Raw genomic sequence first — 19009 nt, forward strand, 5'->3', positions numbered from 1 at the left:
ACTAAACTCACTAAACTTTGTTTCCACAGACGATGACGTGGAGTACGACGACGACTTTAACAGGTGAGACCGATGAGATGCGTCGTCGTCTTTTTTATGTATTTTAGTCGACATTTAGTGACTTTCTGAAGCTCAGGTTGGAGTTTTCTTTCCACCAACAGTTTGATCAACGACGAGGTCTAACAAACATGGTGGATGCTTTTCTTTCCTATTTTTTATTATTATTTTTATTTTCTTACCATTTCTAAACCTGGTTTATTTACTGGTTCCGGTCTTCCTTTCACACTGCTGCTGTCAGTCAGTCAGTCAGCAGAACAGAGTAAAACTAACAGCTGGATGTGTCTTGATGTGTTCACAGCATGCAAATGAAACCACACTTATAGCATTGTTCTCGTTTGTTTGAGCCCGACCTGTTTCTCATTTCCTCAATCATGGAAACAAAGCAACACGTGCTGATGAGTTTGTAGGTGATTTGTTCAAACAGCAAGTATCCCCACATGGAGATCCCTAACGCAAAACGATCATTCCAGGAGGCCAGTTTCTGTCCTGTGGGGCTTTTTACACTGTTTTGTGTGACACCTTGTTTTCCTGAATCTCTACAGCATGGAGAGTGCAAAGTTGCCCCGACACATAGAGATACTACAGACACGTTATTGGGATCTGCAGTCAGATCCCCGTAAATCCAGAGATCTGCGCTGCTGCTGCTGCCGGTCAAAGACTTCACGTTACCTCTGAAGAGCTGCAGCTAGTGATCATTCTAATGGTCTAAAATGTGTGAACACAGCAGACGACGTGCAGAATCATTTTAACTGTGTTCGCCTTCCGTTTGTGTGTTCAGTCATCGGTCAGACCTCTCCAAGAGCGAGCTGAGTATCGGCGAAGAGATCGAGGAAGTTTCCATTGAGGGTCCTGACAACAGCGACAAGGTGATCAGACTTCCAGCTCCAGTCTCTCCTGCTGCCTTCAGTCCTGTTTTCTGAATGAAACCAACCGTCTTGTTGTTTGTTCTGTTGTGCAGTTCGATGAAACCACTCAGGACCTGAGCGTCTCTCAGCTCAGTCAGAGTCAAGGCGCCGACTACATGGAGGAGGTGGCCTGACCTTCCATCTTACTACACTCTTGGCTTTCCCATCATGCACCTCTTTGTATTTTAATATTTAAGTCTGTACAGTTTCACCGAATCAATAAATGGATTTCTTGTATTCCGTGCTTAATCTAGGTTAATGTCTGAAAGTTTGTTTTTCTTGTTGAAGGAAACTGAAAGTGCGTTCGGCTCTGAGTCAGGAGAAGTTGATAGAGCAGCAACAGGGAGGTGAAGCCCACAGCGGTAAACCAGAGGTAGAACTCAAGTTCTGGTTGTTGACTGTTGAACAACGTCAGCTCAGCTCTGGCTTTCTCATGCTGCTTACAATAATGTGTGTTTGACCGACTCTGCAACTTCTAAAACCAACGATCCCACATTTACACACTCGGCTTAATGTTTGCTCAGCTGTGTGGAGGTAAAAAAGAAAGCTTGTTTCGATAGCAAACCCCACAACAAGTTTTACCGAGAAAGCTGGCTTTGACTTCAAGTGCTCAGATCAGCCATTAATGCCTTTTTAGTGGGACAGGCAGGACTCCAGAGGGGTCAGAGGGCTCCTGGTGTAGTTAAAAGCCCACTGCATTGTCCAGAAATGTGAAACAAGATGCCCACGGAGATGGCAAAAGTACTCACATGCTTTACTGAGGTAGAAGTAGAGATACTGGTAGAAGTACTGACTCAACTCCTTTGCTCAAGTAAAAGTAAAAAAGTACAGGTTCATAAATTTACTTAAGTACAAAAGTAGAAATGAATCTTTAGCTTTGATGATACGCGATGACTCTTTTGATAACTCTGCAAAATGAAAAAAGTTTGAAGCACACAAAATAGGATTGTTTTCATACTTTAAGAAACTGCACAGTGCTGCTACAGAGAAACACATCACTGGACAGTTTTCCATTTCAGCAACATGATGAACATTAAACATTATGATCAACATGGAAACACTCGTCTCTTCAAGACTACCAACATCTTTTATTGAGCCTCAGCAGGAGCTGGTTCTCAAAGTTCTCTGGATGAAGACGGGCCCTTTTGGGTCTGAACATCAGTCCTGCAGTGCTTGAAAGCCTCTGGCAGGCAGCTGAGGCAGGCAGGGCTGTGCTGAGCTTCACTGCTGGGAAAGATAAAGACGTTTGTTGTTACGTCTTTGACGTCATGTCGTCATCTGCGGAGGTTGAAACAAGAAAGGAGCCAGTTTTGAGAATGTAAGGAGTAGAAAGTCCAGATATTTGTGTTCAAATGTAGGAAGTAGAAGTAAAAAGTCATCAGAAAAATGAATACTCAAGTGAAGTACAGATGCCTGCAGAATCTACTGAAGTACAGTGACCAAGTATTTGTACTTTGTTACTTCCCACCTCAGGGTGCCCGTAATGTTGTGATCCAATCTCTGCTTGTGTTCCCGAACAAACCGCCCATCGAGGCTGACCTCAGCGCTCTTTCTGTCAACACGGAGTCACCTGGTACCAGAACATTACGTATCATGTTGCTTTTAAATGATTTTTCTTTTTGCTGTTATTTATCAGAGCAGTGGAGAGAGACAGGACAGGAGGGAGAAGAGTGGGAAAGACCTGCAGCAAAGGGCCGTGGTCGGGAGTCGAACCCACGACCGCTGAATCGGCGACTGTAGCCACTGTTGGTGAGTCGCCGTCTGATCCGGCTGAGCTACTGGGGCGCCCGCGATCATGTCACTTTTAAAATAATTGTCATAACACAGAATATGAACACAGCAGAAAGCTTGCAAGGCATATGGCTTTACTTTTAGAGAAAGGAGTTGTACCGCGTGCAGCAGTATTGATCAGGACAAAGCAAACGGTGACAGTGCAGCTCCTCGATTTCACTTTGAAACCTTGTTTTCTGCAGTCAGTTCACTGCAGGAGGAAACTGAAGCTCTAAATCAGTCAAACTCTCCTGGAGCTGCACACAAACACACAATCAAGAAAAGTGTGTCATTTTACCACAACGGGCTTTTGTGGCCTTTTCGCTGAGAATAAATATTCATAAATTTACATTGTACAGAAAGACCTGTTTCTCCATAACACATAGAAATAGTTCTGTTGTTGTAAATAACAGTGAGTAGACTGCAGAGCGTTAAACGTGTGATGACCTTTGGAAGAGTTTAATCCGTTTACAGTCACCTCAAACTGCCAAACACTGAGTTAAAAGGAGAAAATTCTGCCTTTTCTGTTTGAAAAAAAAAAAAAACAAACACGTTGAGGTTAAAGCTGAGACTAAAAGTCAAAATACGTCACGGCAGATGAACTTCTGCTGTGAGAGAGAAATACAGACTGAACAGTAACAAAAGAGGAAGACTTGAAACAGGGGTTTCAGAAGTTGAAGCAGCAGCTCCACCTCACCATCACCTGTGAGAGCGACCAGGAAACAGCAGCACCGTCAGCCCTGCTAACATGTGAGATTTTATTTCTATTTCTATGTCTTTTTTTGTTTATTTTTTTTGCTTATTTGGTTAAATGCTGACTCTTGCAGAAAAAAACCCTCCATTGCAACACTTCTTATTTTTCTCTCTTTCACTTTTCTTTTTCAGAAGCAATGTTTGTTTCTGTCTTCTTAACTTTTTGTTTCTTAAATGTTCTGTTCTAATGCAGTGGAAGAATGTTCAGGTTCCTGCGCGTTTATTTGCACATCTGTAAACTTGGAACTAGTTCGTATCTCCTTCGGTTTACATTGTTTTCTTTGAAAACGTAATGTGAGAACATGAAACATCTGAAATAGTGTCAGATGATGTCATGTGTCAGATTTATCAGATAACATCTGGCGCCCTACTTCTGTCTCATTTTATCTTGAAAACCTCTTTGTACAGACGCGACAGGCACGTTTCCTTTAGCTGTTCAGATTTTGGGTTTTCTTTGAAGCATGTAAGCTTCCATCGACACATGTCAGAGGTTAATATGACTGCAACCAAACTTAGAACTAAAAACTGACAGATGATGACTTCTGCTGTGCAAATGTGCACAAAAGGAATGAAAGAACGAGAATAAAAAATGATAGCAGTAATTCATGTGAGTCCCACATGTTTACCTGCTGCGTCGGCGGTTTTAGTTCATTTCAGAATCTGATATTTCAAGGCTGAATTAACGGCAGGCAGCAGTGGAGGAGAGGAGGTTGTGACTCGGTTTTCTATTCACTTAAGAAGAGGCTGTTATACAAAAAAGTCAGTTCAGAAATAATGTTTTTATGGTTTAGAGTTTTAACTCACAAGCCTGACTGTAATCCTGGTTTAGACAGAACTGCAATTTGATTGAAAGTGGTTTTAAACGACACTAAAACCTGCAGTCTGAGGCTCAGTTGTAAAACACTGTGCTCTAAAACTGCTGCTTTAAAACCTGAACTCTAAAACCCACGCTGTAAAGTTGCTGCTCCGAAACACACTCTCTAAAGCCTAAATTCTAAAACCTGATCTTTAAACCTGATCCCTAAAGCCTGATCTTTTAATCCTGATCTCTAAAACCTGATCTCTAAAACCTGATCTCTTAAACCTGATCTCTAAAACTTGAATTCTAAAACCCGTGCTATAAAACCTTGCCTCTGAACCCTGGGTTCTAAAACCTGATCGTTGAAACCTGCGCCTTAACACTCACCATTTAAAGCCTAAGCTCTAAAATCTAAAACATGAGATTTAAAGTCTCAAGAGCCGAAACGCTGAAACACGACATGTGAAACCTGAAATCAAAATCCCGAACCCTAAAGCTGCGCTCTAAAAACTGATTTGTGAGGTGTTGTGACAAAATGTGCTTCAGACATTCATGAAAGTCAAAGTGAGAAACAGTCATTTATGAATTGAACTCCAACAACTGTGTGGAGGTTGTGAAGTGCGTCACTGATAAATATCTGAGGGAGTATTGTGGGTTTTACACACAGTATAATGAGAAAGTATTTTTTACAGGCAATTATCGTAAATAAATCCAGATTCTTCCTGTCTTTTTCATTTTACGATAATATATCTGTGAAATACAGTAAAATAACATTTTCTTTTTACCAATCTGCTGTAAAAGTACAGTTAGAGAATTTTAACTTCACATTACAAGAATCCATCGTTCTATAACCAGATTATAGGAGTTTAGAACAGAGCAGATCGTTGTTGGACAAAGCTGGATTTCTGTGAATATACTGAAAAGTCACACGATTTTTTCCCTTCAGGTTGAATTGTGATCGACTTTTTAACGCCACCATCGTATCAACACATAGCTGCGTCCTCAGAGTCGGTTTATTAAGAACCTCCAGACTGATCAACAGCTTCATTCCACCAGCTGTCAGAACGCTGAGCTGCTGCTCCAGACATGCAAACACTTGTTTATTTAAATTGCTTTAAGTTGTTGGATCTCTCATCTTTCCTGTACCACTAAGTCTGTACAGCAACATGACAAGAAACTTGATTTGATTATTAGCAGCTGCAGAGCTAATGACATTCCCATCAGCCTCAAATGGACGCTAGCGTTAGCATGCTAACAGTTTAAACCGACAGAGTGAACATCACGTTGGCCGAACGTGAACGTGACCGGTGCGGATGTTTGTCTGCACCTAAAAACTGATCTTTAAGAACAAATTTATTGGTTTTTCAACAAAGGACGGTTCCTCAAACACCACATGTTCCTTTATTGTACTTCTGCTCGCTGGACACGGCGTCCGACTGGACGGCAGCTGTTTGTCCCTCCAGACTTCCCTTATTTCAAATGTCACCTGCAGTGAAGCAAAACGTTAAAAACAGAGACACAAACCCACCACACTCATCTGTCTGACGTCTTTCTTGAGACGCTAAGAAACATGTTTTTAGCTTTAAAAACGTAACATTTGAGAAGCAGGAAGAAGGTCAGAAGAACCATCTGTTGTGGTTTCACAGACGTTTGTGTCCTGCTGAAGCTGCCGTGTCACCTGCACAGGTGCTTATTTATCCGAAAGCCACGAGTGTGTTTGTTTTTTAAGGAACTTCTTCAACACCGCAGGACTTCCTTAAACCATGAGCTGATGTAGCTGGTTGTGTAACGCCATACTTCACTGTTCCAACATGATGTAACGTGATCTATACTTCTCCACAGCTCAGTGGAGCTCAGACTCAACATAGTAAACAGACAGAAGAAGTGCAGCCATCCATTGACTGGCTCAACGTATTGTTTCAGGCTGAAGTAAAACTTTATTATCATGTGACGGCGACGCAGAAGGCCAGCAGAGTAAATTGGAGAAAAGATGAAACCGTTCAGAGCTTTCAAATCTGTTTTCTCTAATCCTATTGGGAAAAATATTCTGCTTCATTTTGTACCCGTTAAATTAGATTATTGGATCCATCTCACTCTTCTCCCCTTAAATAATGTTATAAAAAATGACTGAAAATGATGGCAGCAAACCGGCAATAACCCTTTTAAAATATGACGAGTATCGCCACATGGAGATCGGTGTTTTCTGGAAAGCTGCTGGGAGCTTTTTGCCCCCACATACGCTGTTTCTTGCGACATTTCCCTGAATCTCTACGGCCGAGGTGAAGAGTGCAAAGTCGGGTGGGAGGTATTCCTTTCATTCAGTTCTCTCCTCTTTCCCCTCCATCTTCCACTGAAAATCTCTCCAGCTCGTGTGATTTCAGAGGCTCTGAGATGTTTGTCTGTTCAGATGTCTAGTTTAGAGACGATTTCATTTAAGCCCGAGCGAGGAGAAGAAAACCGCACATCACACATCAACTGGGTCACTCTGTGTCTCAGAGTCGAATGACCTCTTTTCTGCAAACTTCCTCTGAATGTTCAGACACCTGAGAAGACGCTCACATTCACACCTTCCCCACTGTCATCGACCACAACTGGGGCATCTGTCATCTGAAAACCTCCACAGCCTCTGACAGCACAACCAGCAATCAAACAGCAAAGACATCTGCACCACTTTCAGATCATTTAAATATCTAATGTCGAAGTTTTTTATGGTTCTTCCATCAGACTGAATGAAACTGGCACAAAGTCAAAGTGAGAAACAGTCATTTGTGTGTTGAACTACAACAACTGTGTGGAGGCTGTGAAGTGCGTCACTGGTAAACATCTGAGGGGGGATTCTGACTCTTCTTCCCTCAGCTTCACATTACAAGAATCCATCTTTCTGTAAGCAGCTTATACAAGGTTAGAACAGAGCGGATCATTGTTGGATAAAGTTCTGTGAATATACTGAAAGATCACATCAAGCAAAAGCCGAGATCTGTAAATAAATTCACTACTAACTTCAATTCAGATAACTTTATTTATCCCCTAGGGCCAATTCAAAAGCTCACTGAGTGTTTAATATGAATACATTAAAAAGACAACAATAAACCACATCTTAAATATCACAATATCATCGGTGGTTAGCATCGTTGCCTCGCAGCAAGAAGGTCGCAGGTTCGCGTCCCGGTGAGGACACCTGGGATCTTTCTGCGTGGAGTCTCCATGTTCTCCCCGTGCAGCGTGGGTTCTCTCCGGGTTCTCCGGCTTCCTCCCACACAGTCCAAAAACATGTTGAGGTTAATTGGTGATTCTAAATTGTCTGTAGGTGTGAATGTGAGTGTGCTTGGTTGTCTGTCTCTAAGTGTAGCCCTGTGATAGACTGGTGACCTGTCCAGGGTGTCTCCTGCCTTCACCCTGAGTCAGCTGGGATAGACTCCAGCCCCCCATGACCCTAGTGAGGATTACGTGGTGTATAGATGATGGATAATGGAATGGGCATTAGCAGGGAGTCAGCGGGTCAAAGGTGGTTGTGCATTTAGAAGGAGGACAAACGTTGCTCCTTCTTTGAGTCCAGCATCCTGGGCAGCGAAGGCGACGTCCAGAGTCGCCTCAAATGCAGGGAGCAGCGGTTTGATGAGTTTGATCTTGCTGGAGAAGGCTCTGACAGGGAGCCCGATCATTTTGGAGCAGATCTTGACAACACTCAGTGTATATAACTGTAAGTTATTATTCCGTATTAAACCTGTTAATTATATCGGTGTAGCCGTACGATCTCACAGACAAACAGCAAGTTTGTATTTAGATCAACTGTAATAACTTCACCATGAAAACGTGGAGGATCAGAACATTTACTGACAGACGGACTCTGCTGACACATTTTGAACAAGATTGGAAAGACAGTTTGTTAACATTCATTTTAATGATTTCTTTATTTTTCTTACGTGAACTTGTACATCGACGGGCTGCATTGTAGATTGTAGAGCGATTCTATGAAATAACACAACTATGTTCTTTAAAGGATCGCTGCAGTCACGCTGTGGATTTAAAGGTGTTTATGCAGTATTTCCTTGATTATATTGCAAGTAAAATATGTTTTGTTTTTAACCCTACTCAGGACTTTTGGGGTCTTTTGGACCCCAGGCCATTTGGTTTAGGTGACAGGTGTTGTTTTTTTTACTTTTAGAGTTTTTTTTTTTTTTTAAATCTAAAAAGAGGGACATTTGTCGAGCATTTGGAACAAAAACACATCAACTTATCAGAACATTTATTCAACGCAGTATAAAAGCCTATCATGAACATCAACAGATATTTTGCACATGTTCTTTCTTGGGGTCCAGTGGACCCCCAAAGACTTACATATGGAAACATGAAAGTCCTGAGTCGGGTTAATGTGACTATTTAAAGGTGACGACCTGAATTCGACCAGAAAAATCTGTCATTTTATTATGTTCTAGTCTGACATCATGGTAACCTTTGGGGGTACTTTTACAGCTGGATATTTTTCTTTTTTTAACAATGCAGTTTGAGTTTCACATTTGTTTTTGGTTTTTTTTCTAACCTAATTTGAAATCACCTTTTTCTTGCAGCATCTGGTTCCACTGATTAAATGTTCAAAAACACGATAAAAACAGTTTGACATGCAGCTGCTTCTGCTGACGCCACACTGATGCTGCACAAGTATTCAGATGAAGTCAAAGTGTCGGTAATGGTGTTAAACTACGTAAAGTACCGTGCACATCATATTCCGTAACCTCTTCCTGCGGCATCAGTTCGATCACACGTTGGCAAATGTTGGGGTGTCACACCAAAACCAGAAGCCACAACCATGATTAACATCTGTCGTAGCAGGTGAACTCTATGTCAACATGACAGTTAAGAACTCATATAATGTTGGTCTGTTTTTACATTATATGTGAATGAAATGATGTGCACAGACTAGTACAGGTGCAGTTAACATTTTATTTTCGATGGAAACAAACCAGACGCCGCTGCACCTGAGGGGCAAAAGTTCAAACACAGGCAACACATGCATGGTTTCTGTTTATTTATGATTTTAATGCTGAGAATTCTGTCCATTTGTGATGATAATTTATAGCCAGTGATGTTGCACTAATGTGTTGTGTGGGCTGCCTGTTGCCATGTCTATGTAGTGACTTCAGGAGACGTCTGTGTCCGTCAGTACACACAGTGCTGCCAATCTCCTGAAAAACAAACTGATTTAACAGAAAGAAAAAAACAAACATGTGACTTTAGTTAATGGATTATAATGGTTCAGTAAAATAATAATCGTGATTCAACTGTGTGAGCGATGGTTTAACTGCAGCTGATAAACTTTGACTCACATAATGTCATTTACTGTTAGATCCAGTCTCCAATCATTAATCATGTAATTTTAAGTAATTATTGAGGAATACACTTCATAATTTCTTAATTTGTTTCACACATTATTTTGTTCATATATTTAAAAATTTGTATTCATGTACTAACTTATTTCATATTGAACACTCCAGAGCTCCATGTCCATCTATCTTTAGAGCAGGAATCTCTTTAGAAATATTACTGTAAAGTCTAATTTTATACGACTTTTACACTCAACTGTCATGTTGAAGGGCTGCAAGGTGGCTCGGTGGTTAGCACCGTCGCCTTGCAGCAACCCGGGATCTTTCTACGTGGAGTCTCCATGTTCTCCCCGTGCAGCGTGGGTTCTCTCCGGGTTCTCCAGCTTCCTCCCACAGTCCAGAAACATGTTGAGGTTAATTGGTGATTCTAAATTGTCTGTAGGTGTGAATGTGAGTGTGCTTGGTTGTCTGTCTCTAAGTGTAGCCCTGTGATAGACTGGTGACCTGTCCAGGGTGTCTCCTGCCTTCACCCTGAGTCAGCTGGGATAGACTCCAGCCCCCCATGACCCTGGTGAGGATTAAGGTGTAGAGATGATGGATGGATGTCATGTTGAACGAACACTGCTATAAACAACACTCCTGCTCAGGTAGTGTGAAGCAGATTTCTATTAACTACTCCACACTTCATATACAAACGTTCTCTATGCTGATGACAGACATTTGAAATGATGAACTCGTGAGGGTTTCATGTGTATTTTTGCAGAATCAAAACATTCATCCTAAATTAATCAAGTTGATCTCTATGATTGATGGTGTTGTGGGTTCTTAGCCAGAATGGTTATATTAGTTCTGTAATTAATCATACTTATAATAGGGTCTTATTCCGCTGGCCATGTTGTTCTCCATGACTGATGGAGCTGTGTGGCCTGCTGTGAATGTGACTGTGGGCTCTTGATCCCAATATTGTCACTTTTGGGGTTACTTTTATGGCACGAATCATATTTTTTAGTTGTTTATTTTTGCTGGGATGTGCCATGCCCTCCACCTCTGGCTCCATCTACTGGAGCTCTCTTCCCCCTTGTCCCTCCAGGTGGAGGCGGGCGGGGCGACTGTGCGAGTGGGCAGGTGCAGGTGTTTCCAGCTGTGGCGGGGTGTGGTCCAGTCACTGTTAGTGTTACCTGGCTCCACTTCCCGACGCCAGACCGTAAACTTACCTCCGACCCTCCTTTGGTTTTCCTGATCCACCACTTCATCCTCCGGTCACCGCTCCACTGCCTCCACCGGCTCCACCGGCTCCACCGGCTCCACCGCTCCCTCACCCACCGCCGTCCTGCCGCCGCACCTGCCCGGTTCGTCTTCCTCATTCTCTCCGGACACACCACGTCGCCTCGCCTGTCGACAGCCTTCCCCTCCACCGTAATCCCTCTGTCTGTAAGCCCTAGTGTCTTGCTCAGCTCATTTAACCTTCTAGTTTGTTATTTACTTTTTAATTCTGACCGACTAGTCTCTGTTTAGTTTCAGTTTCACTCTCCGTAGTGCGTCCACCCCTCCTTAACGCATAAGAACCCAATTTTCTTTAAGGGAACATTATGCTGGATATAAAACAGACTAGATGGACTACATAGAACACATGTCTGATGTTGTTTTGGAAAAAAAATTAACACCCCTCGTCTCCAAGATCTGTAATGTTACACTGGGCGTTTAAAGGAAATGTATTATAGATCATATATGTTAATTGAAAATAAATCCACTTGACAGTTTCTTCTTTAGAAACACAGAGTTGCCTTTTTATTTTGCATTTCCACAATATCAATCCATGTTAAAGCTGCAAACAGCAATGGACGGGTCCTCGCCGTACGATTGTCGGCCGTTGTTCACGTCAGGATGTGGTGCAGACGCACTCCAGGTGGGACTCCAATCTGGTGTGTCAAGTTTGAGGCAGATCAGAGCACGTGTGGCCTAGTTATACGCCACTTCCTGTTTAATGGCGAGCCGAGGTGGCGGGCCGTGGTGGCAACCCGCTCTGGCTGGGCCTTGGACCACCTGAGTAAAGTTTCGGGCAGATCAGAGCACCTACAGGCCAGTTACACAGCACGTCCCTCTTTATGGCGGAGTCCCTAGTTCCAGGAGTCGCCATTTTGACGCTGTCAGACTTTTGCGGAGCGTTTTAATAACTGTTAATCACCACCTCCTGTAGTTTGTGATGGCCAAATTGCAGGTGTGTACGACCTTCCCCCTGGGAGGAGCTAGAATTCGAAAAGACCTTAAATGAGCGAAAAATCTGCAAAATTCTCGCCAACTTACTTCAAAATTGCGCACTTCCTGTTGGGTTTAGGGCTTGGCACTGGTTGACTTTTTTGTGCATCCCGTCCTGCTACATATGCCTACCGAACTACGCAGGTCTAGGCCAAACATGCTTTTTCTAGGGGGCGCTGTGGAGCCATTTTGCCATTGACATGCTCCCAGCTGACTCAGGGTGAAGGCAGGGGACACCCTGGACAGGTCACCAGTCTATCACAGGGCTACACTTAGAGACAGACAACCAAGCACACTCACATTCACACCTACGGACAATTTAGAATCACCAATTAACCTCAACATGTTTCTGGACTGTGGGAGGAAGCCAGAGAACCCAGAGAGAACCCACGCTGCACGGGGAGAACATGGAGACTCCACACAGAAAGATCCCGGGTGTCCTCACCGGGACACGACCACCATGCAGCCCTGAAGCAAAGCTGCACATTGCATTTGTCAGAGGGTGATGGTTGCATTGACTGAATTTGCAGCGGCAAATTTGGACACAAAGTAGTTTACCGTCATGGCGGTAGTTTAGCCATGCACTGACAAGGCCTAACATGATGGTTTGCGAGAACAGGTAGAAGCACCCCCTCCGTGACCCTATGTGGGACTTGTACTTTGCGACGCATGCATCATCTCCCCATAAATGTGTTGTACTCCTTCACAATGTGTGGCCTGTTGACGTCCACATGTCTTGTCTGATTGGCTCCAGCATCGGCTAAGACGGCAATCTTTAGTTAAGTATTTTGCTACTTCCTGTTCTGTTTTTTTTTCACCTTTGCGTGTCAAAATAAAATATTATTGTTTGTATAAACGCTGGTCTACTGAGTTTTGTGTCTGCGCGTGAGCCTCTGAACCTGATCCGTAGCAGGATGCACAGGAGCTGTTGTCCTAAATGTGCTCTGCAGAGAACATTGACTTGACTTACCCATTTCATCTTGCCTATATTGCATTGGTGGGATTTTGTCTATATGCTTCAATTCATTTTTATTATTTGTGTAATACTTTACTTGTGTAATACACTAATTTGACCTTTTGTTTTTAAGTGCTCTGTAGCTTTCTTTTCAAAAAGTGCTATAGAAATAATGTGATTTTGTTTTACTGAACAGCAACAACGTTCATATCAATCTACTGAGAAGCCTTTGCTGCTGTTTGATGTTCTCTCTTTGCTCTTTGTTTGCAGTAAAAGCTGAAGATGAACTTCTCTGTGGAGGAGCTGATGAACGAGTCAGTCCCGACAGAAATGACAACTTTCGACCCGAACTTCCCATATGAGGTGATTGAACCGTGCACGTTTGACAACCACCACAGTGTGCAGATAGTGGTCCACTCCATCATATGCATCCTGGGCTTCGTGGGGAACAGCCTGGTGATCGTCACCTATGCCTTCTACAAGAGAACCAAGTCCATGACGGACGTCTACCTGCTCAACGTGGCCGTCGCCGACCTTCTGTTCGTGCTGGCGCTGCCTCTGATCGTCTACAACGAGCTGTCATCGTGGTCGATGGGGCGGGTGGCCTGCAAGCTGCTTCGCGGCTCCTACAGCGTCAACCTGTACAGCGGCATGCTGCTGCTCGCCTGCATCAGCACCGACCGCTACATCGCCATCGTCCAGGCTCGCCGCAGCTTCAGGCTGCGCTCACTCTCGTACAGCCGCGTCATCTGTGTCATCGTCTGGGTCTTCGCCATACTGGTTTCCATTCCCACCTTTTGCTTCTATGAGTGGTACGAGCCGTCCCACAGCAATGAGTACTACATGTTTGGTGACGAGGACATTGACATGGATGAGCCTTCCCAGTACGTCTGCGAGTTCAAGTTTCCAAGCAGTGAAATGGCCCAGAAAGGCAAAGTGGCCGTCCCCAGCACCCAGCTGGCCGTGGGCTTCTTCCTGCCGCTGTTGGTCATGATCTTCTGCTACACTGCCATCATCGTCACCCTGCTGAAAGCCAAAAACTTCCAGCGACACAAAGCGGTGCGGGTGGTGCTGGCGGTGGTGGTGGTGTTCATCGCCTGCCACCTTCCCTACAACCTGGTGCTGCTGTACGACACTGTCACCATGTTCGAGCATTTCGAATGTGAAGACTTGAAGATGGTGCAGACTGTCATGATGGTGATGCAGTCCATCGCCTACCTGCACTGCTGCCTGAACCCGGTGCTGTATGCCTTCGTTGGGGTAAAGTTCAGGAACCACTTCAGGAGGATCTGCCAGGACCTGTGGTGTCTGGGTAAGAGGTACATCGCCCCACGGCGCTTCTCCAGGGTCACCTCAGAATTCTACGTGTCCACCATCCGTCGCTCGGTGGACGTGTCCAGTGAGAACGGCTCTTCCTTCACCATGTGAGGACGCCCGGCAGACTGATCTCTGGAGCTGATCTTTTGAGACCTGCGGGTCTCTGAACTTGACTCATGTCTTTAACTCATGTTTGTGATTATGTGGTTCTCAATTGAGGGGGTCACAAAATATATCTCAGGGGTGGTTAGATGGTTCAGACGATACGAAACAGGATGACTTTTGGTATTAAAGAATGACCTGAACATTACTGTCTGGCTTTGAGACAGTTTCATCATGACTCAAAACTTTCTCAAGAAAGTTCTAAAGCACCAGTGCGTGAGAAATTCAAAATAAGATGAAATCCAGAAGCTCCCTTGCATACAGACAATCGAGATATTCAGAAGTTTTATTGTGTCTTTCTTTCCAGTGTTTTCTGTCTGATTCATGCGACCTGAGGATGTTAGAAATCCTGAACGTGGAGCTGCTTTTCTCTCTGATCTGCCTCGACGCTCCAGCAGCTTTTCTCTGTTTAAACTTAATCTGCTCAGAGATGATTTTCAGGATTAAAAACTGGAACTTTTGCCTGCTCGGAGGTTTTTCACATCAGTCTGTTAAGACCTGAAGGAATCTGAACTTGAGTCAGTGGATGGGCTTTAGATTTAATTTACTGTTTGAACTCTCTGTGCCCTCGACTGACGGCTCAAAAAAAAAAAAAAAACGTATTTTCCTCATCTCTCACTTCTATGTTGGTGACTCCTCTGCTCTTTGTTATTTCTTGTTCATGTTCCTGTGATATTGTGTTTAAATGAGTTTATTTTTACAACATTAAATAAGTGATATTTTACATTTTCAGATATATATCTTAGTGGTTTTGATATGTCAGAATAAACATGGTTTGTGTTTGATTAAAGAGGTTTTTGTTTCTTTGTGAAAACTTCACCATCGCTGTAATTCTGTGGCTCAACACCAGATGGCACTATTTACAAAGACGGCTGATTCAATGGAGAAGTCTCGCTCTTTTAGAAAACGTGTATCCAGCAGCGAACAGAAACTCTCAAAGGTAGGAGTTGATCTTGTCATGTCACGTCGTTACTCTCGTCTGAGTATCTTTATCTGACTGTCGATCTCTTGCACTCTGCTTGCTGACAGTGTGAGCTGGAAGTTTGGACTTTCTGTTGGTTCCCTGAGCAGCATCAGATTCCTGGAGCTGCAGCGTCATGAAGCCACAGAGGACGACACACCAGTGACTCTATGACAGGTTAGACGTGCTGCTGTTTCTGTGAAAGTCATTTAGCCAAAGAGGAAGTATTCAGACGGTACAGCAGGAAACATCAACAGTGGGATGCAAAAATACAAGCTGAAGTACTGAATGGTTTTGGGAGCTTCATTCATTCTTCAGAAACCTCTTTTTAATGCTTCATAATTAACCCTCGACTCATGCGAGGTTACAGTAGATGGTTTGTGGGACTGTCTATTTGTTTGTTACCAAATAACTTTTAAGGCCTGAAACTGTAAGAGGAGACAGTAGAGCCCATAACTTAGTCTGTGACTGGTGGATTTTGCTAAAATTGCTTTGCTATGGAGTGATTTGTTCTTTAAAACGACCGTACCAAGCTTCTGCTGCTCTGTCAGACATATCGTTGCCATGGTAATGGTGGTGAGCATAGATGCAGCGCCCCCTTCAGGAGACAACGAAAGTGAATGTTTTGAGTGTCTTGTCTATTCCAGACGTTCATTCCGCAAAACTTGCAGCCGAGAGACTTTGCTGGCCGTCAGGACAGTGAACGGTGCTGGAATTGTGATGTGGACATACTACACCAACACGGAGTCCAATCGGACACGACGCCGGCAGTTACCCGAGAGAGAAGGAAGCACAAACGGCATGAACGTAAACAAAGGAGGAGGAAGAGAGCCAGGATCCATGCTAGGCTAAAGGCTAACCCCTCCAGACCAGCAGGACCGTCCTCCTGCTCTCCAATGTCCGCTCCCTCCACAACAAGCTGGACGAGCTCCGTTTGCTGAGAGAAACCCTCAGAGAGTGGAGGGACTGCTGTGTGTCTGCTTTAACAGGAACATGGCTCCATGACAACATCCCAGACGGACATACAGCTGGAGGAGATGCAGACATACAGACAGCTAGCTCTGGACAGCATCTGCAGCTTCACCATCATCACACCATCGTGTGTGTCTTTGTGTCCCTGAAGACCTACCAGGACCTGAAGAGGTTCACCATGTTCAACGTGATGATGGTGCACATGGATGCAGCGCCCCCTTGAGGAGACAGCGAGAGTGAACGTTTAGTGTCTTATCCCAGACGTTCATTCTGCAAAACTTGCTGATTGAATAATCGTGAAGAAACACTCTCTCATCTTGCCTGTACTACTGTTTATGTGCAGCAAACCTGATTGGATTTTGATCAAATCATTTAATTTCCATTTTAAAAACAAAAACAATAACAGTTTCCATTTTTGAGTCATTTTAAAAATTTTTCTGTTGCAACCTATTAAATATAAATATTTGCTCATTTTCAGTTTAATTACATACAAATAACTAACAGAACAGTTACGACTGTTGACTGAATACACCGAGGAACCACCTGGACCACAATTAATGACAAAGTCTAACAGTTATTTTTTGTTTTCTATGTTCAAAAAAATAGAACCTCAGACTGGTTTTCTGTATTAATCGCTTAAGAAAAAAAATGAAGCAATCAGATCAAACACAACTTTGCAGCAAACGAACACAAAGTAAAGCAGAAGGCCTCGATGCTAGATTAGCCTGCATCAAAACGAGCATCCAAGATGGAGGATGGAGGAGTTAGTGATGAAAATGTCGGACGAATCTACAAATAAACCAGACTATAGAAGGTAAATCAGAGGAAATCAATCATTTAAAACAACAATATAATTAATAAGAGAAAGCTATAAACTTTATAGACAAACTGTACAGAGGGAGAGTTTTAAGTGTGTGAAACATTGTCTCGTGCATTCAGCTGTGGCTCCACGTATGAAGCAGCGTCAGAAGAAAAGCAGTTAAATGTCAGTTTGTGCTGCTCAGGGTTTGGTAACGGCATCCTGCCGCCGTTTGTTGCTGCAACTCAGAGGAAGGAAGCAGCACAGACGTTTTTTTTCCGATTTAAACACACTGCAGGCAGAAAAATGAGAGCAGCGGATAAAAATCTCAATAAAGTCTCGACACGAACACCTGATGTAGGAGCTGCTGAGCTGAATTCATTTACAGTGTGAAGAGAAACACACACGATGCAGCGAACATGTGTGTTAATCTGGTGTCACTTTGTCTCTTTGTAATTGTTTCACGTCTTTTTGTGGTTGTTTTTTTTTTGTCTCGTGTTTGTCTAAATCTCTTTGGGGTCATTTTGCCTTTCTGTGGTTGTTTTGAAGCAGTTTTTGTGTCTCTTTGTGTTTGTTTTGTCTCTTCATGGTCATTTTGTTTAAGTTTTTTGTCTGTTTTGTAATTCTGTATTTGTCTTATGTCTTGTTGTGGTTGTTTTGTGTCTCTTTGCTGCCATTAGGTCACTTCACATATGTTTAATGTCTCTTTTGGTTGTTTTGTGTCTTTTTTGTGTTTGTTCTGTGTCTCGCTGTGTTTGTTTTATGTCTCTTTGTGGTCATTTGGTCGCTTTGTAATTGTTTTTTTTTGTCTTTTTGTGTTTGTTTTATGTCTCTTTGGGATCATTTTGCCTTTATGTGGTTGTTCTGAAACCATTTTTGTGTCTCTTTGTGGTTGCTTTGTCTGTTTGTGTTTGTTTTGTCTCTTCACGGCCATTTTGTTTAAGTTTTTTGTCTTTTCTGTATTTGTTGTGTCTTTTTTATGTTTGTTCTGTATCTCTTTGTGTTTGTTTTGTGTCTCTTTGTGGTCATTTGGTCTCTTTGTATTTGTTTCATGTCTCCTTTAGTTGTTTTGAGTCTTTTTGTAGTTGTTTTGTGTCTCTTTGTTTCATTGTGTGTCTTTGCAGTCATTTGTTGTGGACCACAGCCTCCAGTCGGAGCTCATGACTGCGTCGCATTACATCAGCTGCGGTGAAGCTAAAGAAGAAGTGATTGATACTGCAGCACTGTAAACTCTGCAGCTTTTTACTCGGAGTGATTAAAATGTGTGTGAGCCTCCCGACACATCAGTAATCCAGTCACACATGGAGCCCACCCTGCAGGCGGACCCCCCAGCCCCAGCACTGTAGGACATTAGAGCAGAGTGCTGGCTCCCAAATGAAATGAATCTGTGTTGAAAATGAAACCGTGGCGTCGTACAGAGTCTACGGTTCAATCACATAAAGACTCACAACACTGCAGCTCTGTTGCAGCCTCACACAGACGCTGCTTACAGTCCGAGCAACACTCCTTTCTTCTTACAGTACAAACCCACTGACTGTATCTCAGCGCTGGGATTCCTCCTCTGAGCCACACTGTCGCATGAATGCTCTGTTTCCTGCTTTTTATTTGCTAGAAGTTGCTACGAGCAGCTGATTGTTGGAAAACGGTCAGACTTTAAAAAGACAAAATGAACACTGTGTACGTCTGTGAGGTGGTTTTATGATCTCAGAGCTGAGAGACACAGCAGCGAGGACAGAGTGTTGAGTTGTGTTGTTGTTGTTGGTCTGCTTCTACACAGAGAACATATCAAACACCACTAAAGGTCTGCTGAACTACTCCAGATCCACTGCAAACTCTGCTTCATGTGCACACATGATGTCGAGTTGTGAACAACAGTTAACACACACTTATAAAGAGTGTGTGTCACGGCAGAGTTTATAACGACTCCTTTAACTCTTCACTTTCTGTAATGAATCACTGAAACACACGAATCTTTGTCA

The 19009-nt window shown here is 43.3% G+C and overlaps 2 protein-coding genes across 2 annotated transcripts in view; both read left to right on the plus strand.

Moving 5' to 3' along the window:
- cep43 (centrosomal protein 43) overlaps positions 1–1218 on the plus strand; it is a 26575-nt gene extending 25357 nt beyond the window's left edge. Inside the window, exons 17-19 of the mRNA XM_008301888.1 lie at positions 6–63; positions 839–926; positions 1019–1218. Of these exons, the coding sequence (XP_008300110.1) occupies positions 6–63; positions 839–926; positions 1019–1099 (227 nt within the window). The 3' untranslated portion in view covers positions 1100–1218. The remainder of the gene's footprint in view (positions 1–5; positions 64–838; positions 927–1018) is intronic.
- A 2186-nt stretch (positions 1219–3404) lies between these two features.
- On the plus strand, positions 3405–15088 carry ccr6a (chemokine (C-C motif) receptor 6a). The gene is made up of 2 exons (XM_008301884.1): positions 3405–3485; positions 13090–15088. The coding sequence occupies exon 2, from the start codon at positions 13102–13104 to the stop codon at positions 14245–14247; it is 1146 nt and encodes a 381-aa protein (XP_008300106.1). The 5' UTR covers positions 3405–3485; positions 13090–13101; the 3' UTR covers positions 14248–15088.
- Positions 15089–19009: the final 3921 nt, after the last annotated feature.

This window comes from Stegastes partitus, unplaced genomic scaffold, assembly GCF_000690725.1.
Source record: "Stegastes partitus isolate 25-593 unplaced genomic scaffold, Stegastes_partitus-1.0.2 Scaffold1725, whole genome shotgun sequence".
In the NCBI taxonomy this organism is placed as follows: domain Eukaryota; kingdom Metazoa; phylum Chordata; class Actinopteri; family Pomacentridae; genus Stegastes; species Stegastes partitus.

Excerpts from the sequence above, each read along its gene's own strand:
- ccr6a (XM_008301884.1), top strand. The coding sequence starts at position 13,102 with ATGAACTTCTCTGTGGAGGAGCTGATGAACGAGTCAGTCCCGACAGAA.